Source organism: Dromaius novaehollandiae, chromosome 4 (genome assembly GCF_036370855.1).
Source record: "Dromaius novaehollandiae isolate bDroNov1 chromosome 4, bDroNov1.hap1, whole genome shotgun sequence".
Classification (NCBI taxonomy): Eukaryota; Metazoa; Chordata; class Aves; order Casuariiformes; family Dromaiidae; genus Dromaius; species Dromaius novaehollandiae.
Window position 1 is genome coordinate 85530951 of NC_088101.1, and position 26957 is coordinate 85557907.

A 26957-nucleotide genomic window follows, 5' to 3' on the forward strand; every position below is an offset into this window, starting at 1 on the left:
TACAGGGAGCGCACAACACAGGACCAACTGGATTTTTAAAAAGTGACTTACGTTTTCAAAGGTATATTTCACTTTTGACTTGACCTGAATGGTTCAAAAAACTTTGGAAAGATGATGAGCTCTGAACTGCGTGAGTGTTAATAATATGCTTTCAATTTCCTATGTCAACTGCTCTTCTCAAGAAAAGGAAAGAGTGTCAGGTTCCCACAACGATGCTCACACTTGATCTTATTTACTGTTTTCAAGACACTCTATTAAAACAATGGCACCTGTATCTGTAAATAAACCACCTTTTTAAGAACAATATCAGAATCTGAGAACAACTGATGGGATAGGTACTGTACCAGAAAAAATTTTCACTTGAATTATGAAAGCTATCAAGTGGACTTAACTGGAATTTTTAAAAAGGGGAAAAAATTGGAAGTGTCTGCACAGAAACAGTGTTAGGGCAGCAAATGGAGGATGAAATTTCACTGAAATGCTAATATGATCCTTTCTTGGGCCTCTGACCCATGTAATGTGTCCATCCTTAAGGCAGCTGTGTATGAAATGTCATGACAAGATCACCAAAATCATTCCCTCAGTCATACGTTCATTCCGTGATGACCTGTATTCAACAAGCCACATCCATCTACTCAACAGAACAGACTTGACTCGCACAACTGACGGACACTCTCGAAACCCATGGCAATCGGCTAGCAGGGAGAACTGCACAACGCAATCTGCACACTACCTCTCCTCCTTCGCTGTGAGTTACCTTCTTGATGCACCCAGCCCAGCCAGCCAGAGGATCTGAATTCCCTGGGGTCGCTTCCCCAGTTACGTCCCCTGCGCGGTAGTGCAACAAGCCATCGACCTCATGATATGTTTTAAAACTAAACTTTTACTTGAAAATGGAAACAAGTTAATCTTACAACTTTATCTTAACATTCTTTTGAGCACCAGAAGAATTTTCAGAGTTTCATGAACTGTTTGGTTGCTGAAACACAGACATAGGTGTACCCAAATTTCAAAATGCTTTGTATAATTACAAAGTCATTGTCAAAAAAAGTGTCTTCTCTTTTTAAGAAACAACTCTCATTCAACTAAATTCCATGCATCATGGTTAATATATCATATGCTACCACTAGAAAGATTTTCATGTTAGGGCTAGGTCAAGGGTCATCAGAAACATTTGCCTCTCCCCCACCCCACACATTTAGAGCAGCACAGTTGTTTAAAAAAAAAAGTCTTTTCAAAATAGAATTAAAAAAACCCACGTGATTCACAGCCCATGAATAAATATCCACTATACTTTGAGAGAGAGGAAAAAAAAGGAAAAGTTTTCCTTAAATTGACTGATTAGGTATTACGATAACATATGTTTTTGTATGTTAAGCACTGGGTATTTAGCTCCTGAAAAATAAGTGCTTTCTAGACACAAAAAAGTATCTGAAGGAAATAAGAATAAACTGCTTAAAAATATCAGATAATTATTTAAAAGTCTCACCATATGCTTAGCAGTGCTTCCACCAAGGCCAGTGTTTCGAACCAGATGTCCTTCCGATGGAAAATTAAAGTTACCAGAGTTCAAGTTTTCTTTAGTTGAGTGGCTACCAAACAGAACAAAAGGCTGCCGGCTAGGGCTAAGAAAAAAAAATATTTATTACCACCACGATACTAGAAGAAAACTGACAAACCACAAGGAAAATTGAGGCTTTCAAGTTTGATGGAATACCTACCGAATTTTTCACTAATAGGTGAAAAACAACAACAACAAAATGCAAAAAACAGATGCACAGACTGAAGCCACAGAAAACTTCATTGAATAGATTAAGTTCCACACTACAAAAAAATTCTGAATTCACAAGATTCTAATTTCTTTTGTATACAACAACATACCTCAAAACTATTTCTCAAATGATCAGCAGTAGACTGGATTCTAAGACCTGCCTATTAGAAGTGGTTTTTTTTGTTTGTTTTGTTTGTTTTTAAAAAAAAGCAAATTGCCTTGAAGACTTGAGTAGTTTAAAATTTCTCATCATGGAAAACCCTGAAATAAGTAACTGGAATTAAGCAAAATTGTTTTGGTTTTTATTCTGGCTTTGGGCCCAAGACTCAACTGATGAGGTCAAGGTTTTTCTTTCAACTAACTGCAAGAAAGATAGGATGCTGAAAACAATAAAGGACACTGAACTCCACTGTTTACTTCCAAATAAAGAATAATCTACAGAGACATTTAAGTAGCTAAGCAACCTTTTTTTTTAGCTCAAAATAGTAAAATGCTTGCTTTTGCAACATAGGACAACCAGCCTTCCCCTCTCACTTAAGGATCTGTGCTGAAATAAAATAAAGGTGACTTGTATTCAACAACTTAAGATCTGTTTTTTTAACTGGTCTGCTTTTAAGCATTGATCTTGGGGGTACTGTGACACACAAAAGTATATTGACTTCAGTTTTCATATTGTAATTGGTTTTGAGTAACATGAAAACATGCAGCCAAGTTTTCAAACACGGCTACCTATTTAATATGGCTACGAGCTTATTTAAACATCTGAGTGTGAAGAACTTGATCATATTAGAATGCACAGTATCAACAATTTCAAGCATATCAATATTATGTATGTAATGAAACTGCAGCATCAAAGCCCATGAAAATCTGGACCAGTGGCTCTGTGTGGTATTTCAAATACACCAAGATGGGATCCATATATTGAAATGGTCTCAAAAGGAATTATAAGCATTCTTATGACATCAGAGATATGGAAATAACATATCGAGATACAAGTGAGATCACAATTTCACAGTGAAGTGATGAGTAATACCTGTTATCTGTTATATGGCTCGAGATCATCCCATGACTGAAATAACTTCTGAAAGGCTGCAAAGAAGAAAAAACACATTCTGATTAACAAGTACATGAAAGGACAGTGCAAGATATCACTATCGTTAAGAACAAGCCTGAAAACTCCTCAGCCCTCAAAATTATTCCCAGCCTCCAGAAACAAACTCAAACACCGTTAGTCTCACATATGCTTGAAAACAGCCAGCAGCTACCCCCAAAAAACTGTAAGCAGATGTGCTGTACTATTTTTACACTATTCTGGATGTTATCACCAACAATGTTTGAAATTTGACATGTGCAACCTCAACTTGTCAGGAAATGCAAACGCAGAAGCTACCACCAAAATGAGATTAAATGCACCTACAAATAGGAATCTCTTGTGCACACGTGAAACAACTAAGTTTCATTATCAGGGAACAAACACTCAACCTTGAGTTACATCAGGCAGTCCAAAGCTGTCACGCCATGCAGTAAATAAAGTGGGTTGTCGACTTAAAAAAAACCTTAAGATTAGTATTCTATTCCTCAAATGCAAAAGGATAGATGGGACAGGGAGGGAGACAAAATGCTGAATACTTACTACTAATATTAGTATTTTATTAATAGAAGTATAATTGATACTTATATCTTACTACTACTTATGCTGAATATTTATTACTACTTCTGCAAGGAGGACACTGGCATTTCAAAGACATTCAAGTAAACATACCTCCCCCGCCTGAGATTCTGAGAGTTCCAGAATGAAAGGAATTTCTGTATCAAAATTAGCAAAAAAGCTGGTCCACTGATGTTCAAACGTCATTAAATCCTGGAATAAAAATATTCAATGTGTATTCATTACAGCATGCGTTACACCAGAGAGAAGAAATCATAGCCATGTTACTGTTAGAACATAGCTTACATTTTCAGTGATGTAAATTACTGAATTATTGCTGTAAATTTCAGCAATGTAAAATACAACCTGACCACTGAGGCAGTAAGAAAGTGAGCACAGGCAAATATCTAAAAGTTAAGGTCTCCTGGGGGAAGGGGCTGGGGATACTTTGTTTGAGGTCTTTTTGCTTGTTTTTTTTCCAGGAGAGGAGGCGGGAAAAGGAACAGCGTTATCCATCCACTAACTGCTTTTAATCTAAGAATGCACACTGTTTTGAGATCATTCATAACTTGGGCCTCATATTTCCCATAAGGCTTTCAAAATGAGCACATGGATAGATTTGATTTTTACTTTTAGATCTGTACATGGTTCTGAAGTAGATTAAGTGAGCTTATGGATGGAAGATGAAGAACAGGCTGGGGAGTTTGGGAAGCTCATGATGTGCAACTGGCAAACAGCCACTTCTTCACCTACATTTGTTAAAAAAAAAAAATATGTATTGCACACAAACACACGTATTTTTTTCAGAAAAGGAAATACACCAGTTGCACCTCACTAAAGCAGAGAATGAAAATGAAGATGACCCATAGGTAAGAACTGTATTAAAAAAAAATATATATATCAGAGAGGCAAAAACAAAAGAGTGGTCATGCTGATAAGGCAGGAACCTTACGGAACTACAAAATTTTAAAATGTTCGCAAGATTAATTTCACTGCTTGTCACATATTAATTTGGAAGAAGAGAGACATCCTGATTTTAGGAAGTGTTTTTCAGATATATAACAAACAAACCAGAATTATAATTCTAGCAGCTGCATGAATATTATACAGTATTTATTTTCAACCACTTCATTAATGTAGTAATGAATGAAATTTAGACAGTGAATTCTGATGAAATCTCGCAAGCCTTCTAAAATAATTATAAAGGCTATATTAGTGGTTTAAAATTAAGGTTTACATTTAGGGGGAGAAGCTACCATTAAAGAACATTCCAGCCTCAAATATGTTTTTCAAAGAAACGAAGAACTAAAAGCATTTTTGTCAGCTTATTTGGAACATGCCCAGACTGTACAGAACATTAATTCTTTTAAATCCTAAGTAAAGTTAGAATTTCCCAACAGCAAAGCTGTGTTAACCAAAAAAGAAAAAAAGAATATGAACACATATCTAAGCTTCAAGTGCTCTTTAAGTACACCCAACTTTATCCTGACTGAGAAAATGAATCATTTTTAACATTACCAATTTCCATGAAATTAGAGTAGTACAAAAACCCTCTCCATTATTGTTAACCTTTTTCACAAAATTTGCAGTTAATTTAACATCAACTTTCATTCTCAAAAAACTTTAAAATAGTAGAAATAAGTCTGCTACAGAGTGGATATGTTATACAAAAAAAAAAAAAAAATCCGAAACGTTTATCTGTATTCCAAACTGAATCCTTAATGTACCATTTCCCCCACTTCCACAGGACAGGGTAAAAGAAGTATCTTGCAGTGTTACTATTTAGCCTTACAGCCTTATAGTTTTGAGACGTGTTTGATGTTTTTTAAATCATTATGTCAAACAACATTATTTTTAAATTTGCATTACAGCAGTAGCCACAACAACCCAATAGGTTGGAAAACTACCAATGTTTTATTAATAAAGGATACTTACTGATAACCTGGCTACATTTTAGAAGCCTATTTCGCTGCCAAACTAGAAAACTGAAGAAAAAACTAGCAACCATTACTCCTGAATACCTGAACTACATTTAGACAATGGATAGCCACCAATGCAAAAATTTGTCTGAAACCAATTCAGGTTGAAACAACTTATTTTGAATAACCGAAGAAATGCAAGGAATTAGAAAGAGCAAGCAGAAATTACACGAGTTCTCAAAACTGAATTTAGAGACAAGTAGTATCTACTAAAATACATGTATCGCTTTCGTTTCTAGCATCGAGATCAGACCTCTCATTACAACAAGGGAATATTTAACAGTGCATGTCTGTATTTCACAAAGCATCAGTGCTGCCACTGTGTGTCACTGTTATCCACTTAAACTAGCTCATGAAAGGGTTTTCTCCCAGGATAATGGTTGTATGCTGAAGTGTTTTTTTTTTCCTTTCCCCTTACCACAAGGGAGGCCTGAAACACACAAACATTCCCAACATTTTATACTCTGTACATAGTCTTATGGCCTGAAGAATATCCACACCATCTTTTAGGAGAATTTTAGGCATTTTAAGGAATAGTAAGAATTTTACAGAAACCAAGACAAGCTACTTTGCTGTTCTACAGTTCTGCAGACTTTGTGGATGGTATCAGGAATGCAAAGAGAACCTGCAAGATCCCACAATCCCCAGTGTACAGAGGCAGTACGTTGAGTCTGCAAACACTCGTAAAAAACAAAAAAGAACACAACGATTTTGCTCTGCAGCCGTGCAAACGGACCAGTAGTTGGTTCAGCAGATTTCACCTGCATTACCTCAAAGAGCAAGTCCTCCAAGGAAACAGGATCCATTTTGCTGTATGTTTTCCACAGATCAACACTGACATCCATTAACTGAAAAATATTTTAAACATATCTCTGTAAAAATTGCTGCAAAAAGTGCCACAGCTACAGCTTTGCATTGCATTGAAACAAACTAGAAGCATACCACCCAATCTGAGAGTCCTCCTTAGCTCTGGGAAGTCTGAAACACTTTTACAGTACCAGTTACAAAAGAACTGACCAAACCTAATGCAAATGTCATGAACACTGGAAAGACTCATCTGCCCAAGCGACAGTTTAAAGTACATGTAAAGTTTTATTTCCATCTTTCAAGCAAATCATTTCCCAAAAAGCTTCTCAAAATTGAATATAATTAATAAAAGCCAAGAAAGACATCAGCTGGTGCAGAGATAAAACAGCCAAGAAAGGGATTCCAAGGTTATTAGTCCTACATGCTAGTCAATTCTTACAGTAAGCATAACATTAATTTAAGCAATACTAGACTAACTTAGCAAGCAGCATTACTTTTTTTTCCCCAAGATGCCTACGAAGACTGTTCAAAAATGTATTCTTAAGGGACACCTGTTTCTGATAACTTCTGCATTTACAGTGTTGCCCCAACCAATTAATTCAAATTGCAACATTGACTGGAATTTTCTTAAACCACTGCCTTACACAGTTATTCCAATTATTCGTATTATTAGATGTGGCAATAAAGATTTCCAGGACGTCTCTTCTATCCAACTATTGATACAATAAATTCTCTGGATTATAGCATCTTGACCAACTGCGACTTTCATAAAATGTTTGTTCTACCACAAAACACAGGAAACAGTTCTTAGCTGCTATATTTTTGTAGAAGAGAGGAGGTACCCTTAAAACACCAAAAATAAAATTTGCCATTTATGATCAGATTATTTTGAACTCTCGGAACATGGAAGGCATAGCAGAGGGAAGTCAAGTCTGAAGAGCTAAAAATGCATTAAGAATCCCCCCCCCCTTTTAATAATCATAAGAGTATTAATTTTTAGATCCTTAACAGTAATCCCAAGCAAAAAAAGGAGATCAGTTTCTCCCCCCATCTGTGATATATAGCAGCTGCTTAACAGACAATCGTGCATAAACAATTACATACAAAGTTAAGAATGCCACTTCCCACTTGAAATCCTCTTATGATTTTAAGGAGCAAGAAAGCAAGAACTCAAGCTGGAACTTGGCTGAAATGTGTGTGTTAACATACACACTCTTAAAAACAGATTCCAAGAATCTGCATTGCTCCTTTTTAAGTCTGCAAGCATGCCATGAGGGCAGTATTGCCCCTCACAATGAAACAGAAGACACTCTGCTCTTACCAATACATACCGGTACAAACAGTAACTGCAGATTTTCTCAAAGCTTTCATAGAATCATGAAGCGAATCGTGCTAGGGTTACGCTAAAGACCCAAACAACCCCCACTGAATTCACACAAATTTTCATTGACTAATTTAAGACTAGTGGGAAGGGCTACCCATAGCTAGTCAGATCCCCACAAGAATGCTTACCTATTTAGGCTTTCTATGTAATGATGTTGACACGTTCACACAACAATACTACTACAGTACTAGTAATGAAATGAAGAAATAAAGCACAGAGAAAGATTTCAGTGGAAAGGGTACAGAGCTCAGGAAAAGACAGGAACACTAACTCTCAGAGGAGTTTTGAGAAAGTGTGTAAGTATTACATCTGATGAAACTCTTTAAACCACAGCAATATTAATTCCTTGGTTTTGTCAGAATTCTGACAATCAAAAAAAGAATATTTCGGCTGTAAAAATGGAGGAGCTATAAAAAGAACAGGGCCTCTGGATTTCTGTGGCAGAGGTCCCAGAAAATGAAATAAAAGAAGCTTCAAATACTTAAATATGAAGCTTTCCTCTGAAGATGCTGTTACAGTACACTTATAAATAGCAAAACCAAATGATGCAAGTTGCCCACAGTGGAACAGCAAATCCTTGTTAGAACTAGAAGCATCATCCAAAATCTTGACTATTACCCTATTTAGCAGACCACGATGGCCGAAGAATATATAATGTGCGAGAGGAAAACGGATACATTTGTTGTGCCAGAACCAACAACCCCAAAATACACTCACTTCTTAGTTTATTTTAAAGCATCTGTGACTAAACAGTTTCTCTTACACTGCTCTTGAACTTCTGTCACCATCTAGCAGACCTAGAGTTTTTCTGTTATTGGCAGAGGAGGTTTTAAGTCTAGAAGATAAGGAAAAAAGTTCTAAATATGGTGGGGGCAGGGGGAAGAAGCATCGATCCAGGACAGAATGTTTCATAGCTCATTCCACTCTCTCAGTGAGAGTGTGGTATCTATCTCAATCCTTGGACATTCAAAACCCAGCCTGACAAGGTCCTGAGCGAGCTGATGGAACTCAGAAGTTGGCCCTCCTTCAAGCGGTGGGTTGAGACTAGATGATCTCAAGAGGTACTTTCCAATCCAAATTATTTGATGACTATTTCTGCTTAAGAAGGGAAAGGAAATAGAAAACATAACTACTTACTTCATATTTCATTGTAAAGAAGCCATCACCCCCAATTCCTTCCAGTGCAAAAGCCTGCACTATTGGCCACTTTTCAACAATGAACATATCAAATATCTGTAGATGACCTGCAAAAGACAGATTCGACAGATCTCAAACACTGACACTTTATTAACTTTCTATGAGATGTTACAGTTGCTGTGAGATTCTAATAGAGGACCTCGATTATCCTCTTTGTTCATATAATTTAAAATCTTTAATTGAAGAACAGATTTTAGCGAAGACGGTAGTATTTGAAGAATCCTTTCTTTCTCCACCCCAAATTTTGTCCCTTTTTGTCAGCTACCAGTTTAGAAAACAATACTCCTTCTCCTTACAAATTAATGATTTTCCAGACAATTAGGACATATCACTTCTTCCCACAGGAGAAGCAATTAAAAAAAAAGTTTCCAGATTCTGCTTTTTAAGCTATGAGAGTACACGTGGAGTTAGTGAGAAACCAAAGCTAACTGAATTAGCTTGGTTTGAACTTGTGTAGTTCAAAACAAACAAACAAAAAAATCAGTTTTGTTTTTTTTTTAATTTGTATTTCACCTACTATGGCTTAAAAACCCAGCATGCTAGACAGCAAAGCACTGCATGCACTGCTTTTGCATTATTCACTGCTTGGATACCACAAAGTACACTTTACTAAACAATATAAGATTACATTGTTCAGACTGTAAGGCTGGCTACAGATCATAACAGGAAGTCATGCAGTCCAGTCTTTTCAGTGCTAAAAAGGGAAACTTGCATAACAAAATGTTTATTCTTTCCCTACATAAAGAAGTATTTATCCGAAGCTCCCATCTGAACAGAGAACTTCTGTACGTAGTAGAACACACTTTTCTGAATGCAAATTATTTCTTCGCCTCATGCTATGAGCGTTCACTCTTCAGATGAAGTCTAACAGCTTGTATTTTTCAAAAAGAAACACAACTCTTAAGTTAAAAAAAAAAAAAAAAGGCATATTAATTGTGATTTCTTACCAAAGACGAGAAAATCTTCATTCACTGAACTACACAAATCACATGCTGCAAAACACTTACGTTAAGCATAAAACAAGCTAACCCACCTTGGCAGCTGTACGGAATACCAATGCGACTACAATCTCGAACCATGTCTACAAAGCTGGAAATTTTGAATTCCTCAGCTGCTTCTTCATCTTCATACTGGAAAGAGTCATTTAAAATTTCATTAAGCATACCTAATTTGATTGTTAGTTTCATCCTAGCACATGTGTCAACAGAGCACATTTATAGCATAATTTTAACTCAATGGCAAATGTCACTTTCTGTAATCCACTAACTTATTACCTACAGCTCCCAGAAGTTAAAGAGCCTCTTTAGCCTCTGTATTTTGGAAATTCTATCGCAGCAGGGATGTATTCAAGCCAGCTCAGACAATTTTATTAAAACCAAAGTTCATTGGAAGTGTTATATAAAAGCATAAATACATAATTTATTTTCAGTTTTCAGGGAAGTCTTTAAACATCACCTACTAGATTCTGGGCAGTCTTTAGACAGCTAAAAACATTTTGAGACTACCAACTGATGTACCACAGAAAACTGCCACTGAGGAAAAACCTATTTCAAGTCACCTGCTTTCTGGAGCAAGATCAGAGGGCAGTGGTGTTTTATTTACTTTTTTTTGATGTACATTGCTCTGAACTGAATAATATTGAGATAAATTACATGGCTAGGAACTTTATTTGTATGTAGATCATCTGAGCTTCAGGGTACACCCAACAAATTTATGCTGGAACAAGTTACTTTAAGAGAACACTGAACTCAAGATTCAGTGCAAGTTACTAGCGTGATGTTTTCTTTCTCCAGTCCTGGCACGCTAGATCAAAGTTTCAGTTCAAAGCCAATCCCAAACAACTGCCAGTTCCTCAAGAGGTAAAATACCATCAGAATAAGAACTTCTTTTTCAGCAAGACAGTAGAAGCTTGCTCACTAAATATCTGCTATTACAGGTATAAATAGAGCCCATTCTATAAAAGGTACAGAGCTATGACAGCCAGAAATATTACACAGTACACAACAAAATCTTTTATTATATATTATTTGGCCATTGTGAAAATAGACATTCTTGAATAATAGCTTCAGTAGCAGCCCTCCACTAAGTAGGATTTTTACTTAAACTCCCATGACCCAGTTAAAGCTAAATAGGAAGGAAGGAAAGAAGGGCAGGCAATAGCATTTTTCAAGATTCATAAAGAGCTACAGATATGGCATTGCTTTGTTCATTTCTTAAGCTCCAAGCTCTTTTTGTTTCATATGTATAAAAGCAAGTAAAACTTAGTTCTATCGCTAAAAAAGACCCTCTGCTTAAAAACCACTACAAGCAATCCTCCTTTAAGCAGGATGTGTCTAAAGGCTGACACAGCAATGTTTTATTGATTGTGTCATAAATTGTCTAGGAAACTGGCAATTTCTATACATTACAAATGTGATACAATGTGCATCACTCAGCTGACATTCACATGAAGCAATTAAGTAAATATTTTATTTGCAGCACCAGAAATCAAGACTTTCTATTCATTTCCCTCTACAGTTTCCAGACATAGCAATACACTTGGTTTACCTTTCTAGTTGCACCATTATTTCAAGCCCACACTGTATGATTAAGCTACTACTTGTCCCAACAGACTACACAAAAGCCCATAAGCAGATGCATTTTAAAATTCAAAAGCTTAAACAGACTTATAACTATTTATTGCAGTAGCGCTAGCAAGAGCAGTTTAAAAACTACTCCATTCTTTATTCCAAAACATGTGGTTTAACCACCTCCATGCTGTAAGAACTGCTCTTTACACTAAGTTTTTAGGGACAGAAAAGCCTTACGGAGGTAGTCTTTAGATTTTGCTGTAGGATTTACATCCTTTTGGCAAACAAAGATTATGAAAAAAATACAGATTGGGGACAGACTGGCTGGGGAGCAGCTCTACAGAAAAGGACCATGAGAATCTCAGCGGACAGCAAGCTGAACGTGAGCCAGCAGCGTGCCCTAGCAGCAAAGGCGGCTGGCAGCATCCTGGGTTGCAGCACAGCCAGTAGATCAAGGGAAGTCATTATCCCCCTCTATGCAGCGCTCCTGAGACCACATCCAGAATACTGCAGAATACTACATCCAGTTCTGGGAGACAGACATTGACAAAGCAGAGCGAGTTCAGTGGAGGGCTGCTAAGATGAAAAGGGAGCTGAAGCACTTGCCCTAGGAGAAGGGGCTGAAGGAGCTGGCCTTGTTCAGACTAGAGAAGAGGAGGCTATGGGGGAGAACCTAATATCCACTCTCCAATACCTACAAAAAGGTCATCATGAGAACAAACCCAGGCTCTTCAGTGTTGCGGGGTGGCAGGATGCAAGAAAATGAGCATGATTCAAAACAAGAGAGGTTCAGATTGGATAAAAGGAAACACTTTTTCACCACGACGTCAGTCAAGCAAAGGAACCATTGCCCAAAGAGCACGAGAACTACTTGAAGAGTGCCATGCAGCTGGCAATAGCATGCTGCCTCACAACACTGCAAACATACAGAGCGACAGAGGCCTTGGCAGCTGAACATCTAGTTGCCTACCAGCTTCTTCATTTACATCATCCAGAGCACAAAGAATCAGGACCAGAGAGCAGAGAACAGTCATTTTCATTCCAACTCCTCTAGCGTTATTTTACTATGTTAAATCTAGTTCTCCTAGGAATACCTCCACTTTTAAATGCAAGACAAAATCATATCTAGTAATCATAGTCCAATGAAAAATAAATGATAGAACTCAGCTTTTTTCCTTTACTGAGGTTAACAGATCTTGAAAGGAAGAGCTGAAAGTTAAAAAGAAAATACATAACAAAGTTTATTGTTCTTAAAAGGTTTACTAAGCCCATCTTTTCTAAACTTCTGAAACTATAGGCATACAACACATTAACACACTACTTTGGTAACAAATAAGACTATCATTGGAAATTTCAGTATTCACTATGGTACTTAATTCAGATTCTACTTTTCTCACATCCCACATGTTTTTTTCTCATTAAAAGATCATTGACTCAAGTCAAAACAATAGCAATTAGTGGGGGGGAAAGCATTTGTTTTCATGCTCCATCAAATAAAAACTATTAGAAATGTATTTTTTTGTGCACACATTAAGAAAATAATTAATACCCCTAAACAGAAGCACATCACTCCCGACAGAATGTGAAGGCGGGGAACGGGGAAGAGACTTCTAGAAGTGTAAAAAAAAGTTCCACTTCGAGTATCAGTTCATTAGCAAGATATTACAGACATGCAGTTCTCATGTGCATTCATGTTCCACATACCTCATTTTCAGTTAGACAGTGAAAATGCAAGTTCCTCCAGTATGCCACATATGGCAAAAGATGATTGTAATTCACAGGGTTACAGTACAGATGAACACTGTCAGGTTTTATTAATATGATTATATCTGCAGAAACAGAACAGATTTTATTCCAGCATCAAGAATGCACACACAGAAGACTTATACAAACACAAAAAACACAGGAATGGAATAGAACACACTTTTCCTATAACATATCTCACTTGCTTTTTTCATTTATAAATGAAAAATTTAAAAAACTGGCTGTCAGATACAGTTCCAAGTACAACAGTACTTTTTACTGTCCAAAACAATTGTGGGTTTATTCTGAAGTCTTACTCAGAACTTGCATAATCCTGTGCTTTGAAAAGCCAAGACTGTCAGTGATGAGCACTTACAGAGCACTTACAAAAACTTTAACTGTATTTGCCCTTGCCTGACATTACATCAAGAGCTTGTTCCTATTAAAAACTACCATAACAGCATACCCAATGTAAAAATAGGACAGATAGTCAAAGTTTTATGCAAATAAGGGAATAATCTATGACCTTGATAATGGACCATCTTTCAAATATAAAAATAAGGTTTTTTGTTTGTTTTTGTTTTCTTTACTTTGGCAAATTAACTTAAGTATTTTAGAACTCTACACATTTGATTGTACAACAATTGATTACATATATATATATATAAAAATATATATATATATATATAAAATGACTGAACTAGGATTTCTACTAATGGACTCTATTTCTCTGTATTTTCTCTAAATATTTCTCTGTATTTAGAACATTTGGGGGAATCTGGTGGGGGAAGCAAAAAACAGTTTTTTTTTTTTTTAATCAGTTTATCAGCTGCATATTCACAATTAAGAGATTTACTGACTTGTTGTTTTCTAATTCACTGATAACTATGCCCCTTTTGCTGACTCACCCTCCCTCCAGAAAAGCTGAGAAATACATGAAAAAGCTCATGTTACTCACCATCAAGAACTTCTTCAGGAAACCCAGTTCTCTCAAAGTCATTGTTACTCTGGTTATACAAGCCAAAAAGCAGATAGTTTGCCAGCTCCCTGCAACCTTCGTTGTATCGACTATCGATTCCTGCAAAAGCAAATTGTTTGTGAAACGTGTGTCCTAATACAGTACTCCTGAAAACCTTGTGTTCTTCCCTAATAAGAAGAAAACTGTTTAGACAGGAATATTAACTGAATTTCTCATATAGTCAGTGAACACTTACTCCAACATATTGGGAGGACAGGGAGGGAAAAGAGAGTTTTTGCAGTTCATTGCTACGTGCTGACATTTCACTCCTGACCTAAATCCACAGGCACCGCTAAAAAATAAAATTTAGCTTTCTGCAGTGTTCTTAAGCAGCAGAAGTTCAATTTTATCTAGCAATCCAAACTTAAACATCTATCTGTATGCAGTGTTCATTCTAATGAATATGTTCTTGATTGAAGCTTCCTAATAAACTAATCCTGTGACCTAAATCTCCTGCTTTAGAATACATGATTAAACATTATCTTATAAGTATTATAGTGCAATCCCTGAGTCACCAGAAAGCCAGTGCAGACTTCTAACAAATCATCAAAAGATATTCGGACAAACATATGGCACATGAAAGGCTTCCATGGAAAGCCTTTTGTGTCCATTGGAAAAATAAAACAAAAAAACTGAAGATCCAGAGCAAGGGGAAATAGAAGATAGATAAATCAAAAAAAAAAAAAAAAAAAAAAAAAAAAAAAAAAAACAGGAGGAGGAAAACAAAAAAAAAGAAAAAGAAAGGAAACAGTCCACAGATTTAGGGAATGTTTTCATCTTTCTGTGAGACTATCAGTACACACAGTTGTAATTCCTAACATTTAATTCAAATGTAATGAATAAAGTTTCCTCCACAATTAAAACTATGTAAGAAACAGCATCCTTCACATGCATACGACAGCGGTCATCAGTCTTGACTGTGCTACAAAATTTCTCATAAGCATTAACATCAAGTTTTCCTACCAAGTTATATAAAGATACAATTGTGTGGCTGCCAAAAAAAAAGGAGAGAGAGAGAGATTTGTTAACACTGTCCAAGTGAGAGATCAGTGCAAGAGTATGTCAGCACAGCCTGGACGTCCGGATTTCAGGGATTGCATCAGAAAGCAAACTACTTCAGAATCAACTCAACACATACGAAATTGGAACAAACCATAAGCTCTCCCAACTATATCCCCTTTTTAAGCTATGTTTCAGCTTCAGAGTGCTAACCAGACTCTCTATTTGCATCCAACTACTGAATCCTGTATCTTACTAACCACCTTAGTTTGCATAATAATTGGTCTTCAGATAACACATGTTCCAAGGCATCAGGTATTTGGTCTAAACCTTCGGAGGAGACAAGCTGAATCTATCGCCTCAATCTACCAAGATTTGCAGCGCCTACTGCCTTCTCTTTAGATTTGTTCCCCTTCTGCTACAATGATCTGCCTTTGCTATGCCTATTGCCTGCATAACGCAGCCTCCCAAAAGCAGATGTTGCAGCCCAGCCTAGAATGCAACAGGACTCCAAACACGGATCTTGGTACCAATAGCTCAGGCAGGACTTCAGTTACAGCCAAATGCAGAGACTCGATTATTCCAGAAAGCAATCATCCCATTTAAATGCCATCAGCTGCGGCATTCTGAAAAAGCCAGCGCACACAATGTCCTGCAGGTAATCTGGTTTACTGCTCGCTTGCCTAACTGAAGCAGCTTTTGAAGGCAATCAGATAAACATCCATTCTAGTGCAATGCAGGAGTCAGGACAGTCCCTTTTGGTGACAGCAAGCTGTTAGATCAGTTCTGTAAGAGCTCATTCTTAGGCTTTACTAATGTTTCATGAGCAAACATCATCTGTCAAGTCAAATGTTAATCTAACAAGACACCCCCAATGGTAGTCCAAACAGCATGGATGAAGGTGGCCACCTCACTACATCTGCAATTTTTCCTATCAGGCTCGTTGCTAGGGTCTCCAAAGTCCTGAAAGCGAAGGCAGTATGCCCAGGGACAGGCTAACAGAATAACACATAGTGAAGCAGGAAAGAAAAGGACAGAGGAGAACAAAAAGACTGGAAGATCAGAAGACAAGCGAGAAATTATTCTTATAAAAAATTAAGATGTAGCCATCACAGAAGAGTTTGAGAGCAAGTATCCAGGTGCATCAGCTCCTCTTCAGACTTGAAATAGAAAAGATCTTCAAAGCCAAATACCAAACCTCTGCTTTTACAGTTAAATTAACTGAAAAAAAATGAAAAGAAAGGTAATTGATACTTTTGACATGAGAAGGAAGGTGGAGCAGCTGATAAGCTTAACTCTCATAAAAACAGGACATGGGTGAATTTATTGCCTGCAGAGCACACGCGGGCTAGCAGGAAAGGTACCAGCGGTACTGTAAAACCAACAACTTCATAGAATACCTGATTTTTTAGTATCCAATGCAGACAGGATTTATCATACCCAGGCTTTAATACTACTCTACAGAAGCATATGGAGTTAAATGAAGAGATACATTTAGCAGAAAATAAACAGGAAACAAAACAATGACAAAGATAAGATACCTCCAGAAAGTATATCATAAGTCCTCAACAGAACAATGAAGAAAGCTATTAAATAGGAAAACCTCACATGCCTGGCTCCAGCTGAGCTGTGCAAGTTTAGTAACTCCCAGTCTTTCCCAGTTCATCACAAGGGTGTAGTAGACAATGACTAAGTCCATCTAGCAGCCCACTGCTGCCCAAGGAGCTATTCCTGCTCCTTCTTTTCCTGCATTCAGTGCTTATCTGACCTGTCAGGGAGCTGATTCAGTTCGCTAAGCTGGCAGAAAACTAGTTCAGCCAAGTATGGAAAAATTCTGTCAGCTCAGTGGGATGAAGCCAGTACACAAGATCAAACAAGCACCAGAACTGATGCAAAATGCATGTGGGGAGGGAAAGGAGGAAAGGGAAGACAAGCAGTCTAGGGACAGGTCAAGACTATCCTTTTCTGAGACAGAAAGTATTTGAGAGGGCTCAGCTACCTCACGTGCTTGCGCACCAGTTGCTAGGCTGATATAAACATAAGCTACATGTAAAAGAAGCTATGCTTTCTCTTTGTCCCAGCCATGCATTTTTGACGTTCCCCGTTTATCAAAACAAAGAATAGTTGTTTCATAACTCATTTAACGGTCATGTGAGCTCTAGGGACACAAGGTGGGAGGCTAGCAGGAAGGTGAGGCTAGAGAGAAGGGACAGATCACCTCCTGACAGCTGCCCAAAACCATTATGCAATTGTGAAACAGCCATCTAACAGACATGCACATTAATCATTAAAACAGTCTCCATTTAGACAGGGAAGAGGATGAACAAGCAGTTCGAGGTACTAAATGCTGGTGGGATTTCTCCCACATCCTAAGACCAGACATTTCCTAAAAGCTTGTAAAGAAGGAACACTGTATACTAAATATAAAAACTAAATATATATCCTCAAATACCAGATTAACTTAATGGTGAGCTAGAAATCTCTGTTAAAAGGTAAGAAGTGAAAAATGCCATTGCTTAAAAATATTAATTTACGGTATAATTTAGGGAGTTTCATATACAGTAGTTTTCCTAGCAACAGTGATAAACTCCAGTTTCTAGAAGAATCAGACCTCACAACTTTAATTAAACACGTCTGGCATGCATCTCTTCTCTCCTCACCTCCAAATTTCTTTTTCGTGTCATCTGTGATGTCATTTTTTCTCTGGCAAAGAATAGATGTATGCTACCATTCAACCATTTTAAAATAAGAAATATAGGATTATTTAAAAATCAGCTGCAACTGTTTTTGAATAATTGTATCAAGCTTAAGTTCTCCCCTCTCTTTGGCACCTTACCAAGCTCTTCTAAATTTCAGTAAAAATATTAATCTAACTGAAGTGAAGCTATGAGAGTTTATATTGCTTTATCTTATAGCCCAGTATATAAAATTAAGGGGGAAGGGGGGAGTTGTTAACTCTAGGTACTTAAAGCTAGCAAAGTGAAATACAACATGCACTGACTGGAAGAAAAATGTAGGTAAAGGACACTATCTGGTTTCCACAAAAATCAAAAAGACTCAAGACATGAGAATACTTAAACTTTGTCACCTGAAGCCTGTATTTGAAGACAGACAATGTCTTTATAACAGACAGACATTGCTGCTAGACCAGAAGTTATGTGGGAAATGCTACAGCCTATATTAGATAGGTCAGATTAGACAACAGTCCTATTGTGGGTACAGAAAGAGATTAGTACAAAGCACAAGTCTAATGAAAAAAACACCACTTGATACATTTCCATAACAGAAATGCTTATTTATTAAGAGGCATGGTCTTCTGCAAAGTTTTAAATACTCCACATTACACTGAGGCTTACAAAACAGGATTCCTTTCACATGTAACGTTTTCTCTAATGCCATAGAAACAAGATCTCTTAAGGAGTATTTGGAGTGACTACTTTTATGCTTGAGACTTACTGCAGCTTCAGAATTAACAAAAGTCAGAGTACTATATACATATATCTGGTGAGAATTGAGAGTTGGCACAGCTTGCTGTATTTTACAAAATTAGACTGGCATCAAAGGCAAAACCAAGTACTTTATCTTGTAAAATTAAAGTGTTGTTGCAAGGTTGCCACACTGTCACCGCATACAACTTCTAGCTGGTAAAACTACTACTTAACCAAAAGGTTTCTTTAACTATTACAAAGAGCAGTTGGAATAGAAAGAGTCTTGTTATACAGTCAACATCTATCAAAATAGAATAAGGTTCTGTGTTTTTACCAATTTTTCATGATCCAGCCAATAAGCTTCTTCAAGTTTTCTTGCTACACCATTCAAAAAAATAAAACAGGCTATGGCAGCAAGTTATCCATTGCATCATTTCTTAATGCAAAACCCATTAGTACTCATAGCTTCTTTAGGGCTACACTAAATTTTCCATCTTTAAATGTTATACATAATCTACATAATCACCCTCTAATCCTATTCTCTAGGTATTCCAATTGTCATTCCTGAAATCTTCTATAATATCTTAATAACAACTATATATTTAGAAACAAAACTCACTGTTACACACGATACTAAAGCTGTATGAAAAGCCCGTTACTTTCCTACAGCGTATCTGCATGTACAGTTTTGTTTTGCATCGCTCTTTCCCCCTACCCTGAGAATAAATAAATAAGCACTGAAACTGCATGTTCTTTATGTGCCACCATTTAAATTATAACTGCTGCCCAGGCTTCCCATAAGACTTTTAAAATGCATTTTGAATTATTTCTCCTAAGGGTCTTAAGCATTCCTTTCTCTAAATTCAGGTTTTATTAGTTCGGTTGCTACTTTTCTTGAAAATTTTCCTGCATCTGTTATAAACCAAGCCTGTTCCTGAACACCACCCTCAACGGCCCTGCATATCATGATCCCTAACCTTGGCACTCAGATTTTTCTCCGGTCCCTAACTTCCCTACCAAGTCTCACAAACATACACAGAACCTGCCAGTCCCTTCCACTTCCCCAGCGATGTGGCAGAACCAGCCACAGCACATGCACCTTCCGCTTTCAGCTTTTATTTCAATAGCCAGCTACACTACAAATGCTGCCTGGACAACCAACTGTTTACTCCAAATAGATACGGGTTAAGTTCTCCCCATCTTTCCTTCTCTCTTCTAACCAGCCACTCAATTTTCATAAGGCTTGGAAGAATGTTGATATCATTACTGCTATACTAGCAAGTTTGCCTGAAATTAGTAAACAGACCAAATGAATTATTCAGGGAGAAAAGAATAGCAATCAGATAGCTGTCCTCGCTGAGAAACAGGCTGGCAGGGTGGGGCAGAGAAGGAGTTAAGAGATAACATTCATCTTTCATGGCATCTTTATCAGTACCGTGAGGACAAAAGGAAAAAAAAGAGAGAGAGAAGGAGCAAACACTAACCTAAAATGCAAAGGATTCCATCAGGTTGAGATTTGCTGCTCTGTGTCAGGATACTCTGAATGTGTCGAAGGCGGCTGCAGCTGCAAAAGAAAGAATTGGTCCTTAGGGACAGTGCTTTGAAGTGCTCAAATTTGGTAGGCTGAAGTGTTGATCTATGTCTTTTTCTTAATTATATGAATTAAATACACACAGTTTGACACCGTTACCTTCAGTTTGAAATATATTTAAATCTCATATCAAACCTTCTTCCCCAGATTATTTTTTGTCTAAAGCACATGAAAGTACGCAGCCCTGAGAGATGACTGGAACCCCTAAGAATCCCTTCTAACCAAGTGCCCTGTTAGTCTCTAACCTCTACACAAGAATTTTAGCCCAGATTTCCCTCTTCTCTCACCGAACCACTCCTTTCTCTACCATAGAAGCAAAACTGGAAAGCAAAACTGGAACATGGGGGAGGTGACTGCCCAAGCAGAAAGCTGGCAAGGGAAAGGACTGCAATAGGTTCTACACCCCAGGAAGAGCATGAAAAAGACAAGAGGGAGTTCCAGGACTCCCAGCTCCATCCAGCAGCTTCCACCCCGCATAACTGCACAATACAGACATATCCCAGACTTCCTATAAAATGAGTGAAAAGCCAGATATTTGCAGAAGGGTGGGGAGGAGAACAGGAGAACATGGAGAAGTTTCTATACTCTCAAAAACCTCTGTTCCCACTCTCAAACCTGCAGAGTCTCAGCAAACTCCGTGTTCAAGACTAATAGCGTCATGTTATCTGCTGGTGTCACAGTACAATGAAGACTCAAATGCGACACTCCATCATTATTACAAATGTATACATAAGCAGAAGTGCAGAACTGAGGGAACATTCAGACAGAAAAAAGGAATCAATTTTAGTGAACACTGAGATTAGATGGCTACTGAACAGTGGATTTTTCTACAACTACTTAGGCTTCATGCACTACAGATCTTTCCTGGATCTGGCTTTATTCACTAGTAGTATATTTACTCCATAATGGGAAAATATATAGCCAATATTCCTATTTAACATAACAAAAGCTGAACTCAGGAAGACTCTCTTTTCAAGAAAAATTTTCTCTACAAAGAAATTAACAAGCTAAACTTGCATTATGGAGCTTCCAGGGAAAAGGAAAACTGAAGGCCAAAACAACTCTGCAAGTGAAAAATACTACCTGCAAATCATAAAAGCAGGAATTTTTTCTTTCTGTACCCAAAGAAATACCTAGAGCATTTTCATAGGTTATGTCTTATCTTTCTCAATTTCTGTATTACAACCATGAAAAATTTCTCTACAATGAACAGTTAGAGAAAATGGTAAGCCTAAAGGATGATCATTTTATAGTCTACATTAAAAAGGAAATGAAACACCAAGTTTTGCCAAAATTTTCATAATCAAAATAAATCGCGTTAAGTTATATTTGCACAACATGCATCTGTATCTCAGGTATAATAGCCACACAAACTGAGAATAACATAGTTCATACTTCTAACCAACCTTTTGTGAGCTTTTCTTAATACAGACAAAAGGCAAGAATTTTCACTGCAGATAATAATGAATGTGTTTTCTTCTTTATAGAACTATGAGCTGTGCAGCTGTAGAAAACAAATGTCTCTTACAGAAAAACTTGAACACAGCTAAATTTATGATCTGCCCAAATAAGCAAGAAAGCAACATCAAGTATTGCTATTTTCAGTTATTTAAGCCAAATAAAGAGCCAATAGACCTTTTCAGTAATATTGCAGTTATCATGCTCTATTTTATCTGAAAGACAGACCACATGTGAAGAGTTTAAACCATAGCTAATCTAGGTGCAATTCAAACATGTATGGTAACAAAAATGGATAAAGATAACATTTTAAGATGCCGAAATGTTAAGTTGTCTGAGTTCTGAACTCATCAATTATTCCTTTTGCCTGGAACTTCCCAAATTGCATTATCAGCTGCACAATCCAAGGTATGTATGAATAAAACTTTTAATATAGTATGAGATACAGAACAAGAAATTAAATAAAATGGTGTTGACAGCAAAAAAGAAAAGCACCCAGGCACCTAATAAATGTGAATAGTGTCAGATGTTGCTGTCCATATGTGATGCTACTAATTCTGTGAAAGAAAGTCTGAGCCTCATGCTGCACATTTTAGCAACTTCTAACTATTAGCTCTTTTAAAACCTAACCTAAAACAGAATCTCACAGCCATCCTAACTTGAGGTTTTGCACCTTGTTCTAGAAGATCTCCTCCCATTATTAATCAGTACCCTGGACTAGCCGGGTAAGAGATGATCCCCTACAGCAAGCTATACAATGCTCACATTTTTATACTTCTTGCGTCATAAGATCAGAAGCAGAAAAATTCCCCGAACTTCTCACCGCACGTACAAACCAATTTGTTCTATTTCATTTATAAGCATGGAAATAAATTTATAGTGAAGTTATTTAGGGATCAGGTGAAGGCATGCAGAACTGCTCAACTCTCTGTAAAACACTAGAGAAAGGAAACAAATTTGTGTATGGACAAAGCATGCATCAAGACCAAAATGCTTCTTAACCTATCTGTAAAGGACTGTTTAAGAGAAACCATGCTTCCCAAGACCATCTGAAGGACAGACTGAAAGGGGGTAAAAGAAACATGCCCAAGGACTTCTGCAGTTACACAACAAGCAGCTTCCAGACTGCCTTGTAATAAAACGTTTGCCATATGAGAGGATGCATCTTCCTGCTATTGCTCCAGAATGAGAAAAGAAACTGTCATCAGAAAAATACTGTGAATGCTTAGAAACTGAAGACGTGAGAGGTAAATTTGCAATAAATTCCTCTCAGAAACAAGACTCAAAAGTCCCTGTGAGTGTTTAACTAACTCATAAGGCAAATTCAACTAGTTTTCCAGCCAAGGATAGATCAGCCTTGAGTTAGAAATATTTTACTATAAAACCTCATATGCATCACACAGCATGAATACATAACTACATTTCGCAGTCAATTTTATTTTCATATACTGATCATTTTTAAAGGAAAAGAACATTCAGGACTAAATTTGACAAAACAAGTAGCAATACTACTTGTAAGCAACTTGCAAAGGAAGATAATTCGCATTTAGTGAAAAAAATACTGTATAATACAAGTTATTTTAACTTTAGTATACCCTTTAAAATACATAAAGTTCTCAGATCAAGCTGCTAAGAAACTCTTGCCAAGCAAAGTTTAATGTCAATGCTACAGTTCATTCATGAGACTCTCCTGACATAAGAGGAAAAAGTGTAGGTCAAATTATACATGAATTATTTCGCGGAGAGATATATGACCATAAACATGTTTATTCCAATAATAATATTGAAGAGTCTTCAGAAGAAGAATATTTTTCCTTGCCTCATTTAAAGAAGTGGCTTCTATAAAACAGGAGGTCTTTGAAAAAGCTTGTTCACAGAAATATTTTCTACATCATTTCAAGTGTATATAAATCATTATATTCAAAGGCTGACATTAAAAACAGAAGACTTCTGTGTCTGAATAAAGATGTTATTCAGAAACACTAAAGAGAATAATTAGAACTCTAACTACATGCTGTTAAACAATACAAGCTAAACTGTGTATAAAGTCAGAAAAAAAAAGGCAAGCTTTTTTTTTGCATTTTCACACTAAACAGTCATCCGATAAAAACAAAGAAACAGTCCTGGGAACAAAAATCCATGACTTCTCCCACCTCCATAGCAAGTGCCCTAGCAAGAATACTGGATTTTATTCCTTCTCTCTTTACACAGTAGCATAATTTCAAAGAGAAGAAACGAAGAACGACCCACACAGATCAGTGTAATCCTCTGGTCATTGGGACACTTTCCTGGAAGATGTAGCTCTGAATCCCCTCAGGCTCAAGGGGAAGGTGCTGTACCAAAGAGTAACCTCTTTCTCTGCACCCTTTCTTCCCCCATACGAAAACACATGAGCATAACTTCATTTTACAGTAGCCTGATCCTGACAATCAGCATTAGAGGTTTTCAAGAACACAAGTAAATACAGTCCTTTTAAGGAAATTCAGTATTCCTGGACTCCAATAAGACTTAGACAAGACGAGCTGCAAGCAACTTAAAGTAGGTCTACTCCAAACATATACACAGAAACATCCACAGATAACCAGGCAACTTTAGAAGTGGATAAGGAGCTGAAGTTGGTTAATAGAGAGTTTTTCCAGCTTGTAGTTTTGGATGGACAATGTGATTTCTAGACTGGCTTAAGCCAATGCAAGAGTCCACATTACTGCAAGGGACCAGCTGGCCCTACTCACTGCCTTTGTTGTGGCTGCAGCAACAGTCTTGAAGTCATGTGTCAAATCAGATCAGCCTACTGATCCAAATGAACTGTAACCCAGGAATTAAAAAAAAAAAAAAATTGTTTTCAAGCATCAGCAAGCTGATCTGACTGCTGACAAGGGAAGGTCAGAAGGCACAGCCATAGCTTTGGGCACCAGCTGGCAATAGCATGCTTAGGCCAATTAAAAAACTATACGTTGAGGTCGTTTATTGTCTGCTAATCTTGGACTAGATCCAAAAAAATAAAAAAGCAAGAGAATTCACAATCATTAACTTCTAAGGAATACTGCTCATCTGTTCACACATTTTCATACTAATTATGCAAAATACCTTGCTTTACAACAATCTAGACTGTCACAACATAGTAACAGACACTAGAAAAGTCATGTATGCTGGCCAACGCAGACAATATTGACAGCCGTGCCTTTTTCAATTATAAATAAAAAACGCATTTTAAGAGAATGTCACACAGTATTTTAATTTCATTTCATAAAGCCTTATTTATTTTTCCGTAATGTGTTACTTTGTTTTGCATCTCATATTGCTAATTCAATTTATTCTATGCACCATACACAAGCTTCCTTTTCTTGTTGCTCTAAGTCAGTGGTACCACTGTTTGCAACAGTATTAACATTGATCCCCTATTGATTCTCAATCGATTCCCATTGGCGAGCCTACCATATGTCTGGGACAGCCACAGCTGTGATTTAGCGTGCAATCCATCTGACAAAGGATATAATTTCACTGCTGCACCGAGCAGCGAGTTGAGTATGTTTTGCTTCGTATTGGCAGATGCTACACTCCTCCCCCACAAATGCCAGACAGTCTTAAAAACCCACACATGGTTAAGCTCTAATAGATAGCAGTGAACAAGGGGGGAAAAATCTGAGATACCCCTGGCAAAATTGTGCAAATCCTCACATTAACAAGATTGATCTTCAGGGAATGAATTGAATAAATTCATGCTTTCTATTTAATGTTAAAACCAGTGTCTTGAGTATTTGATTTGAAGTGAAAAAGAACAAAAGAGGAAAGATAAAGAAAACATCTAATACTTTTTTCCCCAATTCTCCCTTCTAATTAACTTGCCCACTGCTACTACAGGTTCCAGAAGATCTGTTTCCATTCTACCCCGAAAAAATCAAGGATATTTTTCGTGGGCATTTTGCTGACCTCAGATTTTCTACCAGAAACAGTGTTACTGTCTGCTTACATTTGAGTACTGAATTTTCCTGCGTTTCCCACAGTATGACATTATCACCATCTTAACCAATTTGTGAAAACAGAAATCTGAATTCAAGCTAAGTTACAAATTCTCAGGAATTTCAAAGCAGTTATACATTTGAAACTTAGAATCTAGCTTTAAGACTGACACTGAGGCTTTCTCACTTTCTTCTTACTTTAATTAAACAATTCTATTCCACTGCTTGTCACTCACAAAGGACAATGCAGTTTACCCACCTTAAAACAAGATAATTTTCCAAATATTTTCAAAGTTTCTCTACAATGAATGTAGGTAATTTGAATACAAGTAGGAAATCTAACAACTTCAAAACCACTTAGTATGTTTAATAATTTTAAGTAGTAAGTATTAAAAATAGATGTAGGAGAAGAAAATTCAATTCTTAATGTGCATTTTACAAGACCAAAATCTTTGCTTCTAGAGTTAAACTGGATAGTAACATTCAGCTTTGCAATTCAAAGACTTCAGAAACAGGAAGAGTCATAAATCTCTCTTTACTGAATGTCTGGAACTATGTAGTGAAGTTTCCACAATAAAAGCTGGTTTAGGATTTTTGACACTTCAGCACATCTGAACAGCAGCACTATCTTACAGAATGCACATAGGTATTCATGTTGTATTTTCTATAACCATGCTTATAACTTTCCCCTTTTTGTGGAAAAAATAGCCTATAGGTCTCTGTGCTGTAACAAGGCTTTAGTTTGACATCAAAAAGACCAGTAGAACTCCTGGTAGCTACAGATATCAGACCCTCCGATCAAGAAACTGATGGTCAAAAGCTGTATCACAGCTACTACCACCAACAGCAGTAAAGCTATGAACAAAAAAAAAAAAAGAAAAAAAAAAATCACCTGGATACCCAATACACCAACAAATGAGAAGATTCTATTATTCAAGACAAAAACAAAACAAAGCAAAAAAGGCACTACCCCAAATGCTCTTACTAGGGCCCAAGTGTCACAGAACTAAATTAACCATGAATTATTAGGGACACTAAGCCACACTGAAATGGAAGATACCAAACAGCTTTTCCCATGCCAGTAAGCCACGTATCCAGTACAGCTACTCAGCACACTTGTTTACTATAAGCAACTCGCCAACAGGACCTGTTTTAATGCAAGTGTCAAGTAGATACACGCCAGAACAGTCTTAGTACAACAGAAGGTCTCAGCACTAGCGAATGGATTGGAAGCCAAGAGAAGCTATTCCACGTGCGCAATCAAATGATAGATTGCCCCGACCTGCACACATGTATATCCCAGGTAGACAAGTGGCAATGAGGCACTCTGTTTAACAGGCTGATTTATGAACACCCAGTCTGTATTTTCACTGGCAGAGACTTTCTTAAATTGCAGCACGTTGCT

At 37.1% G+C, this 26957-nt stretch overlaps 1 protein-coding gene across 2 annotated transcripts in view; it reads right to left on the minus strand.

Moving 5' to 3' along the window:
• The window catches only part of DNAAF9 (dynein axonemal assembly factor 9), a 78912-nt gene that overhangs the window by 47232 nt on the left and 4723 nt on the right, over positions 1–26957 (minus strand). For both annotated transcript variants that reach the window (XM_064511645.1, XM_064511644.1), the window contains exons 2-10: positions 20029–20108; positions 14058–14177; positions 13061–13185; positions 9820–9916; positions 8727–8833; positions 6169–6246; positions 3534–3632; positions 2805–2860; positions 1490–1625 (exon numbers count right to left, since the gene is read on the minus strand). In XM_064511645.1, coding sequence (XP_064367715.1) covers positions 1490–1625; positions 2805–2860; positions 3534–3632; positions 6169–6246; positions 8727–8833; positions 9820–9916; positions 13061–13185; positions 14058–14177; positions 20029–20108 — 898 coding nt within the window. The remainder of the gene's footprint in view (positions 1–1489; positions 1626–2804; positions 2861–3533; positions 3633–6168; positions 6247–8726; positions 8834–9819; positions 9917–13060; positions 13186–14057; positions 14178–20028; positions 20109–26957) is intronic.